Source organism: Podarcis vaucheri (genome assembly GCF_965113315.1).
Source record: "Podarcis vaucheri genome assembly, chromosome: 17".
Taxonomy (NCBI): Eukaryota; Metazoa; Chordata; class Lepidosauria; order Squamata; family Lacertidae; genus Podarcis; species Podarcis vaucheri.
This window is the reverse complement of record NC_138755.1, coordinates 35,975,668-36,000,781: the sequence shown is the minus strand read 5'-3', so window position 1 is coordinate 36,000,781 and position 25,114 is coordinate 35,975,668. Positions and strand designations below refer to the sequence as shown.

Here is a 25,114-nt window from a genome sequence, read left to right as displayed (position 1 = left end):
TACACTGGCATTAGTTTGCCTGTCTTCCCAAATGATGTGTAAAATTTTTCAGAGACACCAGACTGCAACAACAAAAACCCATACACAGTTCTCACCCCTCTCATACTAGACTTGCCCAAGTGGTTTTCCTGCCCCACCTGAGGTAGCCAATAATACAGAGCTGCCGCTCTGCTTTGCTCCCATGATTGAGGGGTCCCAGGGCCACATGACATACCACGTTGTGCATCCAGGCCCTGCAGTGTGCATGCATGATGTCCTCACATCCGCGTGGTGTGCACACAGTGTCAGCAGGCCCATGGCCTGCTGACATCACTTGCACACACAGCAGGCCATGACAAACGTGTTGTGTGGATGCTCTGTGCCATGTGTGCATGGCCCCACAGAGCTTTAGGGGCCCCGGCCCCTTCATTGAAAATTTGGAGGGAGCCTTGGCCCCTCGTGTCCCCCCCAAACTTGGTGCTGGTGATACAGAGTATAGGAAGGTAAATGACACCTGCAGAACTGACTAAAAGCCACAAGAAGAGTGAGAGGAGAGATTTTCTAGAGTAGCAGTTTTCAATCTGTGGGTCCCCAGATGTTGTTGGACTACAACTCCCATCATCCCCAAGCTCTGGCCTTGCTAGCTAGGGGTGATGGGAGTTGTAGTTCAACAACATCTGGGGGCCCACATTTTGAGAAAGGCTGTTCTAGAGGCTTGCTGGTTTGGGCAGCATTTCCTTATCTATCATCCCATGAAGCATCTTCCCTTTGCAGTCACAAAAGCTGCCAGTAACTCCCGTGTCTGTCCGGGGAAGGACGTTGATTTCTACAAAAGCAACAGGGTGATGGTCCGAGAAACATGCATGAACATTCCTGTTCAGTTTCTGAAGCGGACCGTAATCGAGGAAATAACTGTGTTTGGTTCCACAAGACACCTTGCTGTTGGGGGGGGGGCGCTTCCGGTGCCTTTTGCTTCCATTTGAACCCAGCAGGATTAGCTGTGGTCTTAAGCAATCAGTGCTTAGGATACCCGGTCCACTGCCATTGACGATTCCAAGCAAAGAGCCTGTGATTTCAGTGGGTGCCAAATTGAGGTGGTCAAAAGCAGTCTCTGGGCATGATGAAGTTGAGCAGGAGCTGCTTCAGAAATACAGCTCGGTAGAGGAAAAATCAGTTTTGTTCTGATTGGGAGTGACAATCCTCCCTTTCTTCTTCAAGATGAAGTGAACCTGACACAATGCACGGGGATTCCAAGTAATAGGGTCATAATCACTGGGCACTTGCACTGCCTGCAATTGCATAAATGTTACATGCAAGTGTTTTAAAGTCATTTTATCATGAAAAAGGAGGCAATTTAACATAACTATTACCCTGTGCTCTTCATGAAAAATGCATTAAGCAATTACAACTGAAAGTAAGAGGTCTTAGGGAAGCAACACACTGCTGTAGGCAATATGCCCCGGCAGCTGCAAAGATGTGTGATGTATTATTAAATGCCTTTATTATTAGGAAGGGGGTGGTTCCCATTAAGAGGAGGGGGTGTCTGTCAAACAGTGAATGTTTGATAATCCTCTAGATGATCAATTTTCTTCTTGTTTTGGTGGGACAGTATTGTATTTCCCCCCCCCAAAGGTAGGAACAGCTTTGTTCCTCATTGTGCAGTTTGGCAGTGTTAATTGGGCAGGTTCCTTTGCTCAGGAGACCCTCTAATTGTGGCTTGTTCCTTCTGGATGGGGTATCAAAGGAACCAGGAATGACACACATGCACACTGCGCTCTTATCAAAAGCCTTGCCTGGAGTTGTGTTCCCCATTACTCCATCCTGCAGGGCCTCATTGACACACCGGTTTGACATTGCTGTTAGCCAATCACATGCGCCCGGGGATTGCAAAGGGGAAAGTGGGTGGCAGTTATGGGCTAACCCCAAAGCTCTTAGGAGCTTTTGGCTTATAAAAGGTAGCACTTGGGGGATACCACTTCTCAGCCTCCTTTCCAGTGAAAGACTCTGGCAACAGCTCCTAATATATTATACAACTCTCACTGCGCCTTGGCCATTTGCTACGGTCGTCCGATAGTTTGACTGTGCGAGACATCTAATTGCAGATCAACACTCATGGACAGAGCTGTTTTTTCACGTCAGCACAGTCCCTTTCCCCCAAAAAGGCAAGCTTTCCGAGTGAAGGGATTCTCATATGATAGCTGACACTTCCAAGCATCATGTATATATATATATATATATATTTGCTTTCGTAGATTTTCACGGGTACAGGAATGCAGGTTTTGGTGTCTTCGGGTGTCTTCCCGTGTAAGAGTCGGGGTGTCTGTGCGACGTTTCGACGAGGTCTCACTCGTCATCTTCAGGCTGGTGCTTTCGGCTTCTTGTTACTGGAACGATATATATATATATATATATATATGGCTTATGCAGGTTCTTTGTTGTTCGTTTGTGTTCCTTTGGTGGTGAGCGAGGTGATAGTCTTTCTTTTCGTGTGTGAGTGGGGTGGGTGGGTGTTTTGGATCAGGTTAGCCATATTGATTTGTATGCTGTTGGTGGATTTTTGCTGTTGTCTTGTTGGGCTGTGTATGTGATAAAGGGGAGCCATACCGGGGTGAAGGTGTCTTCTTCTATTTGTCCCCGTGTCAGTTTCAGTTTATTGGTTAATTTTTCTAGTAGGGCTGGTTCCCATACTATTTGGATCTTGGCTATCTTCTTGACGGAATCAGAGCCTACTTTTTATGAGTAGTTCCGAGCGGTTTGTAAGGCAGGTTGAAGACTATGCCTTCTGTTCTTAGGCCTAGTGGCAAGCAATCACCACAAAGATCTCTTGACTGCCATTGGATTCGCTGACCAATTTTACGGATACATGGTGCTGAGAAACCCTTTAACTAGGCCAGGGGTCTGCAACCTTTAAGACAAAAAGAGCCACTTGGACCCGTTTCCGAAAAAACAACAACAACTGGGAGCCGCAAAAACATTGCAACATTTAAAACAAATATAACACTGCATATATTGTTTCTTGCCTTAATGCTATATATACAGGATCGTGCAGTCAGCTGTCAATCTCAAGAAAAAAGGACAAATTAATAGCTAATTGAAATATTTAATTTACAACCAGGTAACCAGGTTAATGGGACTTTTGCTCCTGAACCTCAGTGCTCAGTGTCTGCACATCAGGGCTGTAAGACGTCACCTTCATTTTCACACAGGCTTGCAAGGTGTCATCTGTGAGGCATGATCGGTGTTTGTTTTTAATATAGTTCATGTTGGAGAAGACCTGCTCACATACATATGTGGAAGAGACCACAAGGGCCATCGAGTCCAACCCCCTGCCAAGCAGGAAACACCATCAGAGCACTCCTGAGATATGGTTGTCAAGCCTCTGCTTAAAGACCTCCAAAGGAGGAGACTCCACCACACTCCTTGGCAGCAATTCACCAAACTTTCACCTAACTTTCCCCTGCTTAAGTTTAAAAAGGGGCTTCAGGCAACTAACTCCACGTGGAATTCCACGCAACCGCAACTGCATAATCAATGCCACAAAATGCCAAAGAAAATTAACTAGGGCCCCAGTGAACCATACATATAGTGATAATAAAAAGCTATTTAGGCCTTTCTCACCCCCTGTTGGGTGTGGGTGCATTTTCTGCAGACCAAAAGCCAAAAGTCTAGATAGCGCGGCCCTCAGCCTCCAGCTGGCGGCCAGGCAGGTGCACCCTTGGCGACGCGCAGGTAACTTGCCGCCGCTCCTGGAAGCTCCGCTGCGCGCCACCTCCCTCCAGCCAGGTGACTCCGCCGCCCGCCGGTCCATCCATCCACCCACCGGCCCCTTCCGCGCGCCGGCGGCTTTCTCTCCTTTTGCGCGCCCGCCACTCCCTTCCGCGCGCGGGGACTCCATTCCGGGGGCTGCCTGCAGCCGCGTACGTGAGGCAGCCTGTGCCGGGGACAGCCGAGGGGAGGGGACTGGGGGAGGAGGAGGCGGCGGCGAGGGCGGAGGGAGCAGGCGAGCCGTGGCGGAGCTGGAAGGGGAATTTCAAAACAAGCTGCACGAGGGAAGGAGGGAGCCGAGCTGGCAGGCGAGGCGGAACGCGCGCGGAGCTGGCAAGCCGGGGAGGGGGCGCCCGTCAGGGGCTGGCGGCGCGGGCGTGGGGATTGATGCTGGAGGGGCGCCCGAGATTATTGGGGGGCGGAGCCCCCCCAAACAATTTTTTGAGGGGGCTCGGGCCCCCTCAGGCCCCATGGAGTCTGCGCCTATGCCTCCGCTCCTTGCCTCCGCCACTCGCCTCCTCCCCTCACCTCCGCCCCTCGCCTCCTCCCCTCGCCACCGCCCCGGAGCCGCAGCAAAGGCTTTAAAGAGCCGCATGCGGCTCTGGAGCCGCAGGTTGCCGACCCCCGAACTAGGCTATAGAAAGCTTTATTTTTCTGGGCTTCTGGGGTTAACAAAGACAGATTGTGGGAAAACTCTCTGCAGTGTAAGTGCCTTTTAAATTAGGCACCAACACCTCCTGGTTGTGCCCCACTTCAAGCCTCTCTGCTCACCTATGTCTCGTCCTGCCAATTCCAAATATGATTATCTGTATTCTGGCTCCTCTGCCCTCACATGGGTAGCTTTGGCCTAAGTCACATGGTGGATTTCATCACATGATCCCTTGGCTATGTCAAATGCCTCTTGGAGATTGACTGCCAAGGACAGGAGATTAACTGCCAAGGACATAAATTTCTTATCGAGCAAACATAACATTTGTTAGGGGACACAACCTTATCAAGCTTGATACCCTGACCACTGAAAGGTACCGTCTCTCATGATTGCATAACTATGGTTCAGTCTACACTGCTGCTCATAATGTAATAAAACTTTTTCTGGACTGTATTACTTTAGAGTGTAGGCGGGAAATTTCAAGCCTGAATAATAATAATAATAATAATAATAATAATAATAATAATAATAATTTATTTATTTATACCCCAGCCACTCTGGGCGGCTGACAAAAAAAATATTAAAATACTGTAATACATCAAACATTAAAAGCTCCCCTAAACAGGGCTGCCTTCAGATGTCTTCTAAAAGTCTGGTAGTTGTTCTCTTTAACATCTGGTGGGAGGGTGTTCCACAAGGAAGGCGCCACTACTGAGAAGGCCCTCTGCCTGGTTCCCTGTAACTTGGCTTCTCGCAGTGAGGGAACCGCCAGAAGGCCCTCAATGCTGGATCTCAGTGTCCGGGTAGAACGATGGGGGTGGAGATGCTCCTTCAGATATACTGAACCGAGGCCATTTAGGGCTTTAAAGGTCAGCACCAACACTTTGAATTGTGCTCAGAAACGTACTGGGAGCCAATGTAGGTCTTTCAAGACCGGTGTTATATGGTCTCAGCAGCCGCTCCCGGTCACCAGTCTAGCTGCCACATTCTGGATTAGTTGTAGTTTCCGGGTCACCTTCAAAGGTAGCCCCACGTAGAGCGCATTGCAGTAGTCCAAGCGGGAGATAACTAGAGCATGCACCACTCTGGCGAGACAGTCTGCAGGCAGGTAGGGTCTCAGTCTACGTACCAGATGGAGCTGGTAAACAGCTGCCCTGGACACAGATTTGACCTGTGCCTCCATGGACAGCTGTGAGTCCAAAATGACTCCCATATTCCAATGTACATTCTTTGTGCATTGAAAAGTAGCACCTCAGGAAGCAGACTAGGATAGAACCCTTCACCCCGACACACTGGTTTTCTACGTGCAAGGAATTTGGTGCAGAGAGCATTCAAGCACACAGTTCCTCATTTGTAAGGTGAACTGTCCAGGAACAGTTTTACAGTCTAACCTGCTATGTACGTGAAGGCCAGGGCTGAGAACTTAGAACCATTTCAGAAGATCACAGAGTTCCTGCCCTGCCGTCGTCTTAAAAGGAATTTCCAGAGTCACTGAGTGCATGGCAATGGAATTTACGAGATCGCATCCATCCTTCGCCAGTTATTAGTCAGACTCCCTCTTAATTACCAAAACAAGGGGAGATTTCATAAGTTTATTTAGTCATTCTCTTTCTTCCCCCAAGACCTTGTGCAATTCTGCCCTTATCTCATCACATAGCTTGTTTCCTCCCCCAAGGATGCCAGGTTTGACTTCCTTTCTGCCAGCATTCTCCCACATACATCTCCATTATAGCTCTTGCATCAAATAGGTGCTTTCAGCCGGTTAATCATTAAGCTACTGCTCTGGTTCATTTGGGAAGTACCATATTTTTCGCTCTATAACACGCACCCGACCATAACACGCACGTAGTTTTTAGAGGAGGAAAATCCGTAGGCATGCCACCCATAGGCATTCCCTCCATAACACGCACAGACATTTCCCCTTACTTTTTAGGAGGAAAAAAGTGAGTGTTATGGTGCAAAAAATACGGTACATAGCTCACCCTGACTTCATTCTTCAAGCCTGCTCTTACCGGAGAACGGCTGTGCTTTAATTCAGCCAGGCAAGCAAGGCTACAAAAGTTGTTGTTGTTTAGTCATTTAGTCATGTCTGACTCTTTGTGACCCCATGGACCAGAGCACGCCAGGCACTCCTGTCTTCCACTGCCTCCCGCAGTTTGGTCAAACTCATGCTGGTAGCTTCGAGAACATTGTCCAATCATCTCATCCTCTGTCGTCCCCTTCTCCTTGTGCCCTCCATCTTTCCCAACATCAGGGTCTTTTCCAGGGAGTCTTCTCTTCTCATGAGGTGGCCAAAGTATTGGAGCCTCAGCCTCAGGATCTTTCCTTCCAGTGAGCACTCAGGGCTGATTTCCTTCAGAATGGATAGGTTTGATCTTCTTGCAGTCCATGGGACTCTCCAGAGTCTCCTCAAGCACCATAATTCAAAAGCATCAATTCTTCGGCGATCAGCCATCTTGATGGTCCAGCTCTCACTTCCATACATCACTACTGGGAAAACCATAGCTTTAACTATACGGACCTTTAGTAGCCTACAAAAGTCTTTGCTAGCCTGCTGGCCCACATCAACCTGTGCTGGTCATTGGTGGCCAAAAAGCTGTCTTCCAGTTTAGCAGAGCATTTAGTTACCCGCCCAGATATTTCCCGTTAATCTTTGCTGGGTCAATCATTAACTATGCTTTTTGCCTTTCGGCATATCTCTTTAAAACACAGGCTGTGCACACCCACTGCTTTTGTGGAAGGATCCAGTTGTTGTAAAGTTCAAGTGGTTTAGCGTGATGTAGCCGAACAAAAGTGTCTCTGCCTTTTGATGTTGCTCCTTAAGATTGTAAACTTTGCCTGGCTGGCTACAGCGGATGGACGGGCTGGGTACTGGGACCACGAAAACAAAGTGGAGTTGTTGCCAGAGTAGCAGGGCAGAGGAGCAATTGTCTCTGGAGATGGAAGCTTCACAGTTAAAGATCCGTCTGTGGCACATGACTCCCAGCTGATAGGCTCTTTCTGCAAAGCAGAGAGGGACACAGCAATTGGAGTGGCAGGCCTGCAGGTTGGGTGGCAATCTGCCGGGGACAAGTCCTAGAACTGAATTTCTGTCGTTATTAGAAAGAAAGAAATAAAAACACAACATGTGGAGAAGCACAGCAAAGTGTGTTTCACTTCTGCGATAAGGGTGCTGGGTCGGAGTCTGCAGTGCAGGGAGTCAGGCTGCTGATTTTGGAAAGCTTCCAATCTCACGCTTTCCCCTCCTTGTGTAGTGAAAAAATGTCAAGCAGCAAAATCAAAGGGAATGTATGGGGGATGCATACAGTGGTACCTTGGGTTCTCAGACTTAATCCGTTCCGGAAGTCTGTTCCAAAACCAAAGCGATCCAAAACCAAGGCGCGCTTTCCCATAGAAAGTAATGCAAAATGGATTAATCCGTTCCAGACTTTTAAAAACAACCCCTAAAATTTAACATGAATTTTACTATCTAACGAGACTATTGATCCATAAAATGAAAGCAATAAACAATGTACTGCAGTCACACAGCAGCTGAACTGGGTTCCACACAGTCACAAAAACAAAGAGCCGCAAAAACAAAATAAATAGCAAAAACAGACAGAACTCGGCACAACACTCAAAACGGAAATGTAGTACTCAAATCGGAAGCGTAACATTCAAAACGGAGCACGTTCGGCTTCTGAAAAAAGTTTGCACTACTTGGGTTCCAAGTTCTTTGAGTACCAAGGCGTTTGAGAACCAGGGTTCCACTGTATAGTAGTTTTTGCCTCTTTGTGCAGAGATGAAGATGGAAGTGAAGGGCCTGAGAGGGAACTCAAGGGAGTGTCATTTCAATGCCTGTCACACTCTGTTGGATTCCTGCATGCTGCAGTGATGCTGCTGGGATGGCTGGTGAAAACTGCATCTCTTATGTTGAGTTCTTATGTCTCCCTTTAGCATCTACCGTATTTTTCGCTCTATAAGACGCACTTCCCCCCTCTTAAAAGGTAAGGGGAAATGTGTGTGCATCTTATGCAGCGAATGCAGGTGGGAGGCTCTGCTCAGCGCTCCCTTTAAAGAGCCACGTGGAGCGTGTGTGTGGCTCTTGGGGGCATTTCCCCGAGGAGGGGCAGCCCTTCTCCCTCCTCAGGGAAAAGCCCCCAAGAGCCGCACACACGCTCCGCACACTCTTTAAAGGGAGCGCGGCTCTTGGGGGAGCCTTAGCCGTGCGCAGCTTCTCCCGGGCAGGGGATGAAGGCTCCCCTTGCGCGGGAGAGGCTGCGCGCAGCTATCCCATAAGCTGCATGCTCTGTCACTCCCCCCCCCCCGCAAAAGCCAGGGAGAGCCGCACTCCCTTTAAAGAGCCGTGCAGAGTGTTTGTGTGGCTTTTGGGGGCTTCTCTCTCCTCGGGGAAAGGCCTGCAAGTGCCGCACACATGCTCCACACAGCTCGTGAAAGGGAGCGCTGAGCAGATCCTGGGGTGCATATAGGCTCTGCTCAGCGCTCCCTTTAAATACTGTATTTTTTGCACCATAACACTCACTTTTTTCCTCCTAGAAAGTAAGGGGAAATGTCTGTGCGTGTTATGGAGCGAATGCCTGCGGGTGGCAGGGGAGATCTGCTGCAGTCGTGAGCAGAGGATCCATGGTTCCCCTTCCTTCCCTCCTCCGTGGTTACAAAGCATGGATCCACATGGATCCTCAGGATTTTTGCATTGGGCTACTCCAAACTCACTGTCAGATCACATGTCTGTGGCCACAGCATGAACCACAAAAATCATATATCCACTATTTCGTTTAGAATATTTTTTTTCTTGTTTTCCTCCTCTAAAAACTACTTGCGTGTTATGGTCTGTTGCGTGTTATAGAGCGAAAAATACGGTAATTTTTCCCCCCTTGCATTCCCCCTCTAAAAACTAGGTGCGCCTTATGGTCAGGTGCGTCTTATGGGGTGAAAAATACGGTACTAGCACTTCTCCTGTGATGTGACATCAGGGCATTCATTTCTCCACCCCCACTATAATATGGCAAGGAGATGCAGACTCTGATGGCAATGAAAGACTCCTGAAGAAGGGTGTGGGATAGCTTGGTCTGGGAGTGTCATTTTCTGTGGCAGCCCCATGTCTCTGTAATGTTCTGCCCTTAGTAATCCTATCCTGCGCGTTGAGTGTTAAGCAAGCTTTTCTCCTTGGATCCTCCTCCAGACCATTCAATGTCATTTTCATCAATACAATAAGAAACAAAAATCACAACTCCCCCCCCCCAGTGGAGCTTTGAGCCCTTGCAAGACATTAAACTTGCTTTTATAGAGGCTTATGTGAGGATTTTCAGTTGTTCCCTCTCAAAAATCAGTCCTGCAAATAAATCCACTATAGTTATTAACCCTCATGCATTTTTACTGGTTGGCTAGCAATTTGCAGCATGTCTTTGATAGTCCCTTGAATCGCAAACCAAACTCACAAATCTTTTTTTAGCGACCCCTTATGCAATCAGTAAAACTGCAGACTTGACAAGAAATTCCCACCAGTAAATCCCGTTCTTGCATTAAGCCTGAAAAGGCATCTAAACAGACTGCCCTCCACTCTAGCCTTGAATTAATATGCACCTATTTCTGCAATCCCATTAATTTAGTGGCAGACTCTTAAAGCATTTACTAGCAGAGGGGGGAAAACATAATGAACTGAAAGCACAGAACAATATATCCGCTCATAATAATGTATTTAGAGATGTCACCCTTGGCTTAAAGGAAATCGTTTAGAGAGCAATTATGTTTCAAAAGAGATTCATTCTTGTAAAGAATTGAAATTTAAATCAAGATTTTTTAAGCTTGCCAGAGCTATAATTACAATGCCTGCAGTGATTTCTGCTCTACAGAGAAGGGTCATTTCATCGCAAAATTGCCTGAATATCTGAATAATGTGAGCCTGAAATTTCCTTCAGCTTTTTCACAGGAAACATTCACTTTTTAAAAAATAAAATTCTTTGGCAATTTCAGAGGGGATAAAGGAACTATTCTCAACTTAAAATTGCATCTCTGCGTACTCTTCAGGTGCAGAATGGAATGCATGACTCACTGCTATATCTTTGCCCCATTGACACAAAATGGGAAGATCCTTTTCAATTACACAGCCAGGGTTCTCATCAGATTTTTTTATATTTCGGATTTTTGTGCTTTGAATGGGATGGGGGCTGTCAAAAGCCGTCTTTAGGCATAATACTTAAAGCATGATTTGTTTTCCTACAGAGGGATCAGGCATTTGATGTACAATGGCCTTCTCAGACTTACAAACAATTTCCACTAGCCGAATGCAGAAGTCATGGAGCCAGTGGCTAGTAGGACTGGCTTATAATGTCACTAGTTGAGTTGGATCACTGTCATTTTAACTGTAGGTGTATACATTTGTAGACTCGCATTAGTTTGTGTGATTAGGTATTTTCTTCTTTGGCAATCCCTCGTAGCCGAGTAAGATTGTCTTCCATGAATACGGTCCTACAGTGTGTCCGTAGGTGACTGTGGAGGCCAATTCTGGATCCACACATCCTTCCACAGTGGGGACTTACGTTTCCAGGTGGGAGTTGATCACGATGTGGATTTGCCAAACGTGCCTTCCTCTTAGCATGTTTCTCCCTTGCGTCCTGAGTTTGAGTGTCTTCAAAGCCCATGACACCTTTGGTAAAGGCTGTTCTCCAACTGGAGCGCTTGAAGGCCAGTGTTTCCCAGTCGTCGGTGTTTATACTACATCTTTTTAGATTTGCCTTGAGACAGTCTTTAAACCTCTTTTGTTGACCACCAGCATTATGCTTTCCATTTTTAAGTTCAGAATAGAGTAGTTGCTTTGGAGGACGATAATCAGGCATCCGCACAACATGACCAGTCCAACGAAGTTGATGTTGAAGAATCATTGCTTCAACACAGGTGATCTTTGCTTCTCCATTAGTTTGTGTGACTGGGTATAATGCCACTGCCATTATATGTCACTCGCGCACACACAATGCTAGTGGTTGACCAGTACTGCAACCGTCCTTGCTCCTTTTTGTCTCACATCAATGCCTACAAAAGACACATAGCCTCATCTCCTGTTATCTCCAGCCCTTGTGTGCTGACAGTAGACTTCTTCTCAGTTAAAGTTAAAGGGACCCCTGACCATTAGGTCCAGTCGTGGATGACTCTGGGGTTGTGGCGCTCATCTCACTTTATTGGCCGAGGGAGCCGGCATACAGCTTCCGGGTCATGTGGCTGGCATGACTAAGCCACTTCTGGCGAACCAGAGCAGCGCACGGAAACGCCGTTTACCTTCCCGCCAGAGCGGTACCTATTTATCTACAGTGGTGCCTCGCAAGACGAAATTAATCCATTCCGCAAGTTTCTTTGTCTTGCGGTTTTTTCGTCTTGCGAAGCATGGCTATTAGCGGCTTAGCGGCTATTAGCGGCTTAGTGGCTATTAACGGCTTAGCGGCTTTAAGAAAAAGGAAACAAACTCGCAAGAACTCGCAAGACGTTTCGTCTTGCGAAGCAAGCCCATAGGGAAATTCGTCTTGCGGAACGACTCAAAAAATTGAAAACTCTTTCGTCTAGCGAGTTTTTCGTCTTGCGAGGCATTCATCTTGCGGGGCACCACTGTACTTGCACTTTGACGTGCTTTCGAACTGCTAGGTTGGCAGGAGCAGGGACCGAGCAATGGGAGCTCACCCCGTCACGGGGAATCGAACTGCCGACCTTCCGATCGGCAAGTCCTAGGCTCTGTGGTTTAACTCACAGCTCCACCCGTGTCCTCGTCTTCTCAGTTAGAATGTCCATAAGCATTCCATAACAGCTACAGCTCATTTCAGTCAGCCTGAAACTTATTCCCATTACTCTCAGTGCGGATCCCTGTGGGGGTTTAAAACAGTCCACCCACCTTGCCTTTGCATCCGGATTGGTTGGCTGGTTAATTAATCTGGTGCAAGGCTCATATTGTCAGAGCCACTTTTCTGCGAAACTGCATTTTCCGCGCTTGAATTTGACATCCCGCCAGGAAACTTCGCTGTCCCCCTTTCAGGAGCTGCTTCAGATATTTCTGTTTAGGCAAGGCTATCCAGACACGTTGATGTGTTTTAATCTATTTGTGGTTTACAAATCATTTTAACTGTTTTGTCATTTACTTGTTCTTAACTGATTTAATTGATAATTTTGCTGTTTCTTATAAACCACGGAAAGGTTTTGTTACAGTCGAGCAGGCGCATGAATTTGGTTAAGAGTTCTCTAAAACTGGCTCAGAGAGAGAGAGAGAGAGAGATTTGACATGCTGAATCTTTTTCTTGTTTTCTTCCTTTCCGCAGGAGCAACCAAGGGTTTATGCACATGAAGCTGGCGAAAACCAAAGAGAAATACATTTTGGGCCAGAACAGCCCCCCGTTTGACAGTGTTCCGGAAGTGATCCACTATTACACGGCAAAAAAACTCCCAATAAAAGGAGCCGAACATTTGTCGCTCCTTTACCCTGTCGCTGTCCGGACCTTATAATTTTGCGCTCTGGCCCGTGTTCCTCCTTCCTGTGGATTGGAGATGAGGGGTGCAGCAGCAAATGTGCTCCTGCGCCGTCTACAGCGATGCTTCTTGGGACAGATGTCCAGTCCTGCCTTCCCAGTAGCGGGCTGTTGTATAGTAATCATTGCACTACTTTGCATGTCCTGTGTGGAAATATTGGTTTCTATTTATATGAGAAAGAAATGGCGTTCAGCCGCTTGAAAGAAATGCAGGAATACCCTCTCCCACGTCAATGGAAAAGTTGCCAAATCCAAAGAATGGCCTTCAAGCTTTCCTGAGATCAGCAAGCTTGACATCTTCTCGCCCGTGTGCGCAGAATATTCCACGTATCAAAGCAAAACTTGCAAAACAGACACAAACTTTTGTGGCGGGAAGGCTGAGCGAGAAACGGCCCGTTGGCCTTCCTCAAACCCTCAAGGCCTGAGAACTGTTTATTATGCACCCAACCCCAAATTTGTGTCGTCGTTTTTTCTGCACAGTTTAATTCAACATGCGAGAGCCTCGCTTTCATTTTGTTTTGTTACAATGATGATGTGATCTGAAAATCTCCATGAGTAATTTTGCGACAGCGAAACGGAAACAAACAAACAAAAAGTTCAGTTATTTATGAATAGGGTATGTACTAAAATAGTGGTTTAATATATATATATTTTTATCCCCCTTCCCCTTTTTTTTGGTACAATAATAAAGCTCTAAGGGTTTTCTGTGCTGATTTCTAGATTAAAGGCAGTGAGTTCTGTTTTCTGTTGTGTACGTACAATGTGAGCTGTGGTGGTTCAGTGGTTTCCGGGGAGGGTGGGGTCATTACGGAGGGAGTTGATGTTTACACAACCAGATTTCGGGCCCAAAAGGGCTTCTGCAGAGCAAGCTTCCTTGATGATGGCACCTAAGTAGCCTTCCATCTAGATATCCAACAAGCTGGATTCTCTTCCATCTCAGGAGTGGTGTGGGAGAAAGCACATGAAGAACATGATTCTGTTTCTCCGGCTGAGATGTGCAAGTACATCATGTAGCGTAATATAAATCGGGGCTGTTTTCCTACTCGCGGTCGTACAACTGGAGCTATCCTGTTATGCCCACGCGCAAAATGTGTCTTGTTGTTACTGCTCCTCTTCTGCCTTCGTAATTGGATAAGCTCTTGTCCTTCACCGTGCAAGTGCAGTTGGCTTTCTACCTCATCTTTAAAGCCTAGGTCCCTTCCTCATCCCCATCCAGTATATTCTCTGTGCCTGTTGAACAGGAAGACTGGTTAGCTGTAACTTAAGAGCAGAACTTAACAAGAAAAGGCCAGGGCCACAGCACAAAGCAGCAGCCCCTGGTCAGATCCTTCCCTCTACCTTTCTGACATCAGTGTTGCTTACCCTGAGATCCCAAGGGTGTGTGCTTTCACGGCAACAGCAGCCAGTGAAGCAGATCAGAGGGGGTGAATGTGCACCACACATTGGGGTTGGGTCATGGGGTAATTGAACTGAAACTCAACACTGGGCTGGGCTGCCATCTTCAGCTCCCAGCCCCATGTTTCCCTGTGTCCACATTGCTCCAATAATATGGGCTTTGCAACAAACCTTGAGGCTGGTCCACGTCTTTAACCCTTCCCATAGCACTGTGCATTTCTCCATTGGAGATCCAAGTTGAGAGTCAGATTTGCTGTTTTCTCTCTTTTCAGACTTTCAACATGGATGCGAAATTGGCCCGTTTTTTTATATAAAAAAACCACACAACTGGACTGTCTTTCAAGCATACAACTTCCCTTCATTTTTGTGCTGGTTTGAAAGTGTTAATGGAATACTCATTAATTCTACACTTATGTAAAATACTGCTTCGCTGTACTGTACAAATGTGAAAAGAGAAGTCATATAAATGGTGTCTCTTGTTGGCTAGTTCATTTTAGCCCCGTATGGACCAGTTTCCAAGCTGGTATTAATTCCAAGGTTCTGTTTTTACCTGTTTTGAGGACAAAAAAATAAACCTCTGTAAAAGTGTCTGTGGAATCAGCTGCTGATAATCTAAATGGAAATGTTCAAACTAACTGTGCATGCCAAGTGTCTGTCTGTTGTCGTTTGGGTTTTTTTACAAATATTGTGGGGCTTTCTCCCTAAATGGAGTAAAATAATCCATTTTTTTTAAAAAAAGCATAAAAACAACCAGTTTTCCTTTTTTTATCTTCTTTACAGTCCCTCCTCCCTTCATAGCATGTGCCCTAGTCCTTTACAGTTGATTCAGAGATGCTCACTGTTGCATTAATCATCTGTAGCCAACTTGTGACCCGGGTGCTAGACGAGGATGTTGCAGTATACCTTGCCAGGAGCAAAAGTGCCGGTGGTCCTGGCTATGGCATAGAGTCCAGCCTATATTCCTCTCTGTGCCTCTAGTGTTGCCCCTGCTGCATGTTCCCCAGCCCAATTGGCCAGAAGGCACCACCAAGACTTCAAAGGTGGGATATGTTCTCTGGTGCATTGCTAGACTGAGAAAATCAAGAAGTTGCCTTATACCAAGTCCAATCAGTTGATCCATCTCACTCAGTGTGCACCAGTGTTCTGCAACCCTTGGGTCCCCAGATCTTACATCATCCATGACCATTAGCTAAGCGGACTGAGGATGATGGACGTTGTATTCTAGCATCTCAGGATCCAAGATTGAAGAACACTGGTCTAGGCTAACTTGCAGCAGCTGCCCAGGATTTCAGACACTGGTCTCTCCCAACCCTGCTTGAAGATTCTGGGGTCCGAACCCCAAAGAAAGGCCCTACCACTGAGCTACAATTTATGGCACATTTGGCAATAAGGGTGCCCACCACTGAGCTTAGAAATACTTGCGCCATAGTCCTCTGTTGACATTTTTGACCTGTTGATTCACCAGTGATTGTATTCAGCCACCAACAGGATTATTTACACAGCCAAGCCCCAGCTCAGTTCTTTAGCTGTGAAGATTGGTTGTGGGGCATTTTCACAGTGAAAATTGCTTGCAGCCACTGGGTACAGCAGAACAATTACCACTCGTGTGCCTCTGATAGTCAGGAGAACATCATAGGTCTTCACCTTCAAAGCCTCAGCAGAAAACAACAGAATTTACCCAAGCAACAAAAGGAGAACTCATTTGGTCCTCACTTGGCCATGGATGGCATTGAGTGTAAATATCCTGTGGCTTTTCATGAGTGATGTATGCGCATCTCTTAATACTTTGGAGTAGCAATTGACATGGAGATGTTTCCATTGCAGAACAGACCTTAGGGTCCCATCTTCAGAGCTCTGTCATATGATTCTTGTTTCTTGATGGTTCTTGAAGGTTCATAATCTGCTCCTTCCACACCTTTTCTGATCTCAAGAAGACTTATTCCCGAGCACCAACCACTAGCAGTTGAGTATCTCTTCGCAGCAATAATATGCATTCAGTCGTACGATAGGAGAGATTCTCAAGTCCTGTTTGTGAGCATCCCATAGGCCTCTGGATGGCCATTCTGAGAACAGGATGTTGGACTAATCTTTTATAACATTACTTTCTGGTTGAAACCAAGTAGATGTATTTTCCCGCAGCATTGATTTGATGCCCTTCATGCCATCTATCCCAGAAGCAGCTCCAGGTAAGCTCTTAACCAGCTCATCATCAGTGAGTCCCTCAAGAGGTTTCAGCTGCTACTCAAATATGCTATCATTTTTTCTTGCAAAGAAGAGCGAGTTTGAACCCATGTACAGAAACCAGAACAAACCAGCTAAGCTCTCTGCACCACCAGCGAAAGAGCTTCCCACAGCTGCCTCAGGGACCCTTGAGATGGATGTAATTATGCCACCTCATACATTGGTATGAAAATTATGTCGCACATCAAAGCTTACCATCTCTCTGAGAAGATTTCTGACCTAGTTGTTTTTCTAAGATGGCTACTTTATTTTTTTTAATACCTGGTGCTTCCAGATTCCTCGTGTTTCAAATCTGGAAGGACTGTACCACCTCAAATGACTCAATGTTTAAACTGACCCAAGGAGAATAGCCTCCATGAGACAGACACTTGATCCAGAGCGATGGTTTCCACAACCGTGACTGGATTACATGCTGGTGTATGTTGCTTTTCCCTCCTCAACTACATACAGTTCATGTAAAAAATACTTGGGTTCTAAAGCTGGATTTTCTTTTTATCATTTGGAGCCAAGAACTGCGTTGGAAAATCTAGGGAAATGCAAAGTGAGGAACAACGTTCTGATTTGGAAGTATAATTTAAGTCTGGGAGGTGAGAATCGGGTCCCTTCAGATCAGAATTCACAGAAGATCAAAGTCCTCAAACTTCCCTAGGCGCCACAACCATGCTGTTAGTCCAGAGTATTTAGTGCTTGTTGCAAGCTGCACAGAATATCACTCTTTTTTACATTTGCTGTGGAGGAATCGGGAAGAGCGCTGCATGTGGAAATTTGAGCAACTTCCGCCTTCTTGCAGGAGGAGGTTGATGTGGGTGGTGCTTCTGTCACAGGAGGCGACCCTGAGTCCCAGTACGCCATCTTTCCAAGTCAGCCAACACACTTCTCAACATGGGCCTGTTGATCTGGTCAAGGGGTTTATGAATCGCTGTTTCCTGCTATTTTCCCTTAAGCAGTTCCACTTTCGCACAGTTGCCAAAATTCGCCATCGTGTCCTTTGCTGTCATCCTGGCAGACAATTATTTTAGGACTCATGAGCTGTCAGCTGGTTTACTCTGCATCTCCCCCCCTCACCCCACCCCATGGTAGCTTTGAATGTGGGGCTATTTTAGCCATAGATCTGATGTCTCCTTTCCATCTATTGCAGTGAAACTTCACAGGGTATTAACCGGGAGACTATCCTTAATATTGTGTGGCTTATGTCTGCCCCTCCTGCAGTCTCTCAATGTGTTTCGCACAGATGAAAAGTGTTAAGAGGGCCTTACAAGAGTCTTCCCATGGACTTTAGCATGTGTCGGCCTTTTCCAAATTAATGGCACACGCATGTGTATAAACTAAGGTGTGTGATTGTGTGTTTGTGAGTGTGCACAGCTGTATAAATCCCCATTAAAGGGAACGCAATGGGCTTTAGAAAGTGTTTTTAATTTATTTTTTAACAGGATTTCTCAGTGGTGCAGCACGGCTGCAGCATAAACAGAGCCTGTCTGTTCTTTTGCACTGTAATATTGTCTCTTGTTTTATTTAAGTGATTGTGTGATGCTTATTCCCCTCTCCTCTGGTTTTCAAAGTTTTCCTCTTTAGAAAAAAGAAACCCACACAAAACCATGTCACAGTTATTTGCACCATTGCTTCTGGTCGAGAGACTGAGCAGCAACCGTGCCTGTGTAGTCCATTAAAAAGTTTATTTTAAATAAAAATTATAAACCTCTCCCTTTTCTTCCTCTCATTGTAGCAGTTTCCTCCCTGTCAGAGTGTATTCATATTTTCTGGAGCAGCGAACAATTGAGACTATTATTCCGCCACAGAACAATCCATTGCGAGATGCCCTGGCTTTTGTAAAGGCTGGTGTGTCAGCCAATGGCAGTGGAAATGAGAATTAGGCTGTGGGTTTTGTTTAATGGAATCTGTGCCAGGCAGTTCAGCCCTATTCAATAGCTTGCCGGAGAGAGTTGCTTGTTTTCTCTCTGCCGCTCATCCCAATACAATAGCTTTCGACAAGCAAACTGCATCGACTAATTATATCCAAATGCTTGGCAAGTCAATTAGCACCTTCTGGGGAGAAAATGGGATGGCATTAAGCTAGGAAAGTTCCCAGTATTAAAAGCTGGGGATAATATATCAGCCAGAAAAGCCCAGAAGACCATCTCCTGCAACACACTTTGTTTGGGTTGAAGAAACTTAGGCTGTGGTTGAAATTCCTAAACATGCAGGTCATTTCTCCCATCCTGCCTTGGGGATGAAGGGATACATTCAGTTCTTGACAATTATGCGCAACCAGGACTCTGCCGAAACTGCCACTTACTCCCTTTTTTTTGCAATAATTTTTGGCACTGCCAAAAGCTGCCTCTCCTTTTCAACGATTTTTGGCACGCTCCTGAGAAAACGATTGCTTACTCACTGAAATTGCCCTCGCTTTCTCTTTCCTTCCCTCTCTGAAACTACACAATGCCCTTGTTACACAGCCCAACCTGATTGGTCGCGCCACGTCATGATGTCGTCCTGTTCACCAGGTGATCCTTCATTGGGTGGTATCAAACATGTGAGTAATTTGGGAAGCAAGGAAGATAGCTTCCAATGATACTAAACAGGACAGAAAGAGAGTGAACTCCCTCAACGTGTGTAGGATTCTGCTCTTAAGTGTACAAATTTCAAGTCACTAAAATTGCTAGTTTTTACCTGAAAAGTAAAAGAGATTGGGTTCAGATAATGAAATAGGTAAATTTGGGTCTTTATTTGCCCGATATTGCAATTGTTGCAAGTCTTGGAACTTTGCCGGTTCTACATTGAACCTTTTCAGATAGATGTGCCAGTTCCAGAGCCCTCTATTTAAGGATAATTTCACAGAGTGACTAGGTTGGACCAAATTCCAGAGAATAATAAAGAAAAAAGCTGTAAATATACTTAAGATGAAGAAAATATCAAAACGCACACACAGTGGGATGTGATTTGTTTCTTTGGCCCAACCATTGTGATATTTAGATACTTTGGACCTGTAAGTTTAAAAGGGGGGGGGAGTAAGAGAATCTATTTGAAGTTGCAATAGAAATGGTCCCCAAAATGAACACAATTCACATTCTGTCAGGGAACTGACATCAGAGCAGAGGGGAGAGGCGAGGCTCCCAGATTCGGCAGGAGAGGGAACGAGTAAGGGAAGAGAGAGAACGTCATCTGGGGAAGAAAGTCCAGGTGACACCAGGAAGAAGGGAGAGGCAGAGAGCATCTCAGAGGTGAGGCTCCGAGACTCTTCCAGTGAAGTCAGTGAGGAGGGTGGAGGACCACCACTCGGCACGCCCACTCTGCGCAGAAGGCTTCCGCGCAGAGAGGCGAGGCGAAGGTTGTCCGTCAAGGAATTCTTATGCTGGAGGAAATTTAGGAGACGCCCACTCACGGATTCTGCTAGCGACTGAGCAGCGGCGCCAAGGGCGGCTCAGTCAGGGAAAGACACAACCACCCCTAAGCAGTTTGGAACAGCTGGAGGTTTACACGCAAGCAACCCCAATTCCCTTGACACATTCAGTTAACTCAGCAATAATGGAAACTACTTTCAGATGCAGTTCAGAGATTTTTGAACTAATTCAGCGAATTTTATTAAACCAAACTATAGGGGTACCTTCGTTCTCGAACAGCTTGGCTCCCAAACAAATTGGCTCCCAAATGCCACAAACTCAGAAGTAAGTGTTCCGGTTTGCGAACATTTTTCGGAAGCCGAACGTCCAACGTGGATTCCACTTGAGTGCAGGAAGCTCCTGCCGCCAATCAGAAGCCGTGCCTTGGTTTTCAAATGGTTTTGGGAGTCGAACAGACTCCTAGAACGGATTAAGTTCAACAACCAATATAACACTGTAGTCGATTCCAAGCACTGGTTTATATGCTGCCCTTTATAACCTAAAACCGAATTCTACACTGAGCTGAAAACTAAGCCTATTCAGCCTATTGTAGGCTAACATTTCCACAAGCAAGGTGGAAAATCCAGATGGGTAAGGTAATTGCAGGCTGTATTTCTCACCTGCTGAATCACCCTGACCTCTGACGGGACACAGTGTTCTCACTGCCCAGGATGGCTGTCCTTCCACTCAAAGCACTGAGCCTTCCTCCAGAATATACCACCTGTTCTGATGCAAGCCAAATGTACTTCATGAGACTGTATCCTTAGGCAAGGCTGTGTTTATGCCTGCCACACTGCTGGGGGCCACAAAAGTTACTAAGTGTTCCATGGACTGCAGAAAAGCAAGTTTCTAGTCCTTTAAGATAGTCTTATAACAACAATGCAATAATTCCAGTATTGGCCCCCTCTAGATGTGGAGGCAGTGAGAGATTTTACTGCAGATGGTGACAGCAGCCACGAAATTAAAAGACGCCTGCTTCTTGGGAGAAAAACAATGACAAACCTAGACAGCATCTTAAAAAGCAGAGACATCACCTTGCCAACAAAGGCCCGTATAGTTAAAGCCATGGTTTTCCCACTAGTGATGTACGGAAGTGAGAGCTGGACCATAAAGAAGGCTGATCGCCAAAGAATGGATGCTTTTGAATTATGGTGCTGGAGGAGACTCTTGAGACTCCCATGGACTGCAAGAAGATCAAACCTATCCATTCTGAAGGAAATCAGCCCTGAGTGCTCACTGGAAGGACAGATCGTGAAGCTGAGGCTCCAATACTTTGGCCACCTCATGAGAAGAGAAGACTCCCTGGAAAAGACCCTGATGTTGGGAAAGATTGAGGGCACAAGGAGAAGGGGACGACAGAGGATGAGATGGTTGGACAGTGTTCTTGAAGCTACCAGCATGAGTTTGATCAAACTGCGGGAGGCAGTGGAAGACAGGAGTGCCTGGTGTGCTCTGGTCCATGGGGTCACGAAGAGTCGGACACGACTAAATGACTAAACAACAAAGGTGTGGGCCTGGGCAGCCTCCCTCCCATAGCCTCCTTAGAAAGGGCCCATCCTTTGGCCCACTTCATTTGTTTTGCCGCAGGTCCTCCCCACAGAAGGACCCCCTTCATCGTCTGTTCCATTTTCATGAGATTTGCTTGACATGCATGGAGCGATTTCCCAAATTAACAGCTGGGAGTCCCAGACTAGGAATGCTACAGATATCACCGTGAGCTATGAATTAATATTCATGATGGCAGTTGGTATTTTTCATATTTAATTGGCACTTGTTTTCACTGCCATTGAAGGAAGAGAGAGGCTAGGAAATTAGTCCTATTCCAATTATAATTTCATTTTGTTATGGGAACAGGGGAGCGAGGCAGAGATGAATCCCTCCAACAGCATGTCCCTTTGGAGAAACACTTTGGGAAACAGGATAAGGAAGAACTGCAGGGATAAGAGCTTAAATGTGGTTGTTTCCCAGCCGTTCTCTTCTGTGTGGTTGCAAGGACGCATTGATCGTAGGGCATTCTACAGGAGTTGTTACAGCATTTAGCACCAACGTATTTTATAGCGCTATTGCCCTGGATTAAGAGTGACAGGCTGACTAACAGCAACTATTTGCTAATCTTTCAAGTATACAGATGAGAGAAGCAAGAACAGAGAGAGCAGGGGGAACACCCAAGGAGATTTTAGTTAGGCTAGCAGAAGGCACTGGATATTTATTTACATACTTACTGTGGTACCTCAGTTTTCGAACATCTCGGAAGTTGAACATTTCGGTTTTCGAACACCAAAAACCCAGAAGTAAACACTTCAGTTTTTGAACGCTTTTTGGAAGTCAAACATGCTATGCGGCTTCTGTATTGAGGTTTCCGTAAGTCAATGTTTTGGTTTTCGAATGTTTCGAAACTTGAACAGTCTTCCGGAACAGATTACGTTCGAAAACTGAGGTACCACTTTACAGTGGTACCTCGGGTTACATATGCTTCAGGTTACAGACTCTGTTAACCCAGAAATAGTACCTCGGGTTAAGAACTTTGCTCCAGGATGAGAACAGAAATCGTGTGGCAGCAGCGGGAGGCCCCATTAGCTAAAGTGGTGCTTCAGGTTAAGCACAGTTTCAGGTTAAGTACGGACCTCCGGAACGAATTATGTACATAACCTGAGGTACCACTGTACGTACTTACTTATTTCCACGTTGATCACTCACCTTTCCTCCCTAACAAAGAGCAGGATAACTCACAATAACGCAATTACATAGAAACTAAACAGCCCTATAAGCCATTGCAGACAGCAATGAAAGCAGCAAAAGAGTCACAAAACTACCATTCCAAAGCTTACATCCATGTTTCCCAAACAGTCTCTGTCAGGGAACTGACATCGGAGCTAGAGGCAGAGGGAAGGCTCTCAAATGATGCTGGAGAAGGGCCCAGCAGGGAGAGAGGCAGCTCCGCAGATGGGGAAGCAAATCAGTGCAACACCAGGGATATAGAGGGGCTGATGGGGGAATCGGCGAGAGGGCTCCAGGACTCTTCACCGGACACCAGCGGGGAGAGCACAGGTCCTCCGCTACCCACGCCCACCCTGCGCAGAAGACTTCCATGCAGAGAGAGTAGGAGGAGACTGGGTGTCAAACAACTTTTATGTTGGAAAAGATTTAAGAAACGCCCACTGACGGATTCTGCTAGCGACTGAGGCAGCCATGAAGTGAAGGGCTGCCCAGACTGAAAGGTTTAGCAAGGCAACAAAGCCTGGAGAGGCGGCAACTTACGCACGAGCAACCATACACATTACAGTCTCCCTCCGACTACACTTCCCATCACTCCTGACCACTGCTCCTGCTAGCTAGGGATGATGGGAGTTGTAGTCCAAAAACAGCAGGAGACTCTAGTTTGAGAAACACTGGCCTACGTGAAGAAGAAAGTCATTGCATGTACGCAAGTGAAGAAGGGGACTGCCTGATTTCTCTCTCCAGGGAAATCCAGAGTCAGTTAAATTCAGCTCCGTTGCTCCGAGCTGATACGGCTCATCTTGTCTTGAGCCCAGCAGAGTATTCCCAAAGTCCGCAACGAAAGGATGAGGCAGGTATGGTGCTACATTGCTAAGCTTTATTACTAAGCTATGCTGAGAGCATACAAATATACACCTTGTCTCTGTGAGAAGCAGAGAGCAACTCCGACAAAGAAACGACAGAACAAAGAAAACAGGAAACCAGTAAACGCCACATCCCGTCTCCCTTTCCCGTGGGAATCCAACAGTATCTGAACTGTGGAATGAAAACACAGTCCTGTGACTACTAGCAGCTGCTCAGTGAGAGAAACAGAAACTAACATGTGCCACCACCAAGGAAGCCCTGCTTTAGACCCACACTCTTCATGCTGCTTCAGTCTATGGGACCCCAAGAAGGACATCTTCCCCCAGATTGAAGATTTTAGGTCAGAAGGTAGTTGTAAAGATGCTCTTTCAGGTATTTAGTTCCCAAGTCATGTAAGGCTTTGGGTGTAGCACCTTGAAATGGTAGGTCATTGTGCTGGGTTTCCACCAGCATTGAGAGAGAGCTCAAGGGAAGCAGAAACTGAACTGAAGCTGGGGAGAGAAAAGAGAGTTTGGTTTTGCCTGTTTTTAAAAGACTCCGATGGCTCTCGAGTGTCACAGATCCATGGAACCTACCATATTTTTTGCTCTATAATGCTCACTTTTTCCCTCCTAAAAAGTAAGGGGAAATGTGTGTGTGTCTTATGGAGCAAATGCAGGCTGCGCAGCTATCCCAGAAGCCAGAACAGCAAGAGGGATTGCTGCTTTCACTGCACAGCAATCCCTCTTGCTGTTCTGGCTTCTGGGATTCAGAATATTTTTTCCCCTGTTTTCCTCCTCCAAAAACTAGGTGCGTCTTGTGGTCTGGTGCGTCTTATAGAGTGAAAAATATGGTAAGTGATAATCAACAAAACTGAGAGCATATCAGTCTGATCTAGGGACTATACCAGGTGAGAGGACTTTTTTTGGAAGATGGAGACAATGAATACAAAGTCTAGACAAAACTTATAAAATAAAGAGAGCAAGCTTACAATAAGAGGAGGGCAATCAAAATGGTCAAAGGCCTGGAAACGATGCCTTATGAGGAACGGCTAAGGGAGCTGGGCATGTTTAGCCTGGAGAAGAGGAAGTTAAGGGGTGATATGATAGCCATGTTCAAATATATAAAAGGATGTCACATAGAGGAGGGAGAAAAGTTGTTTTCTGCTGCTCCAGAGAAGCGGACACGGAGCAATGGATTCAAACTACAAGAAAGAAGATTCCACCTAAACATTAGGAAGAACTTCCTGACAGTAAGAGCTGTTTGACAGTGGAATTTGCTGCCAAGGAGTGTGGTGGAGTCTCCTATTTTGGAGGTCTTTAAGCAGAGGCTTGACAACCATATGTCAGGAGTGCTCTGATGGTGTTTCCTGCTTGGCAGGGGGTTGGACTCGATGGCCCTTGTGGTCTCTTCCAACTCTATGATTCTATGATAAGGCAACCCAAGGAAGAACCTGAAGTCAAATTGCTGTAGATGCATTTTGATTATTTTATTTTTACCATGAAATTAACGTGCCCTTAAATATGTATATCCTGATCAAGCTAAGGAGAGCTGCAGGCCTAGGCAGGCTTGCAGGTGTGGATAACTTACTGGGAACGACAGGCAGAAATCGGTTTTGGATACAGATACACATCCAAATGCAC

At 46.2% G+C, this 25,114-nt stretch overlaps 1 protein-coding gene across 1 annotated transcript in view; it reads left to right on the top strand.

Annotated features, from left to right (window-relative positions):
• SHB (SH2 domain containing adaptor protein B) overlaps positions 1-14,880 on the top strand; it is a 160,649-nt gene extending 145,769 nt beyond the window's left edge. The window contains exon 6 of the mRNA XM_082204990.1: positions 12,691-14,880. Coding sequence (XP_082061116.1) covers positions 12,691-12,874 — 184 coding nt within the window. The 3' untranslated portion in view covers positions 12,875-14,880. The remainder of the gene's footprint in view (positions 1-12,690) is intronic.
• The last annotated feature ends 10,234 nt before the right edge of the window (positions 14,881-25,114 follow it).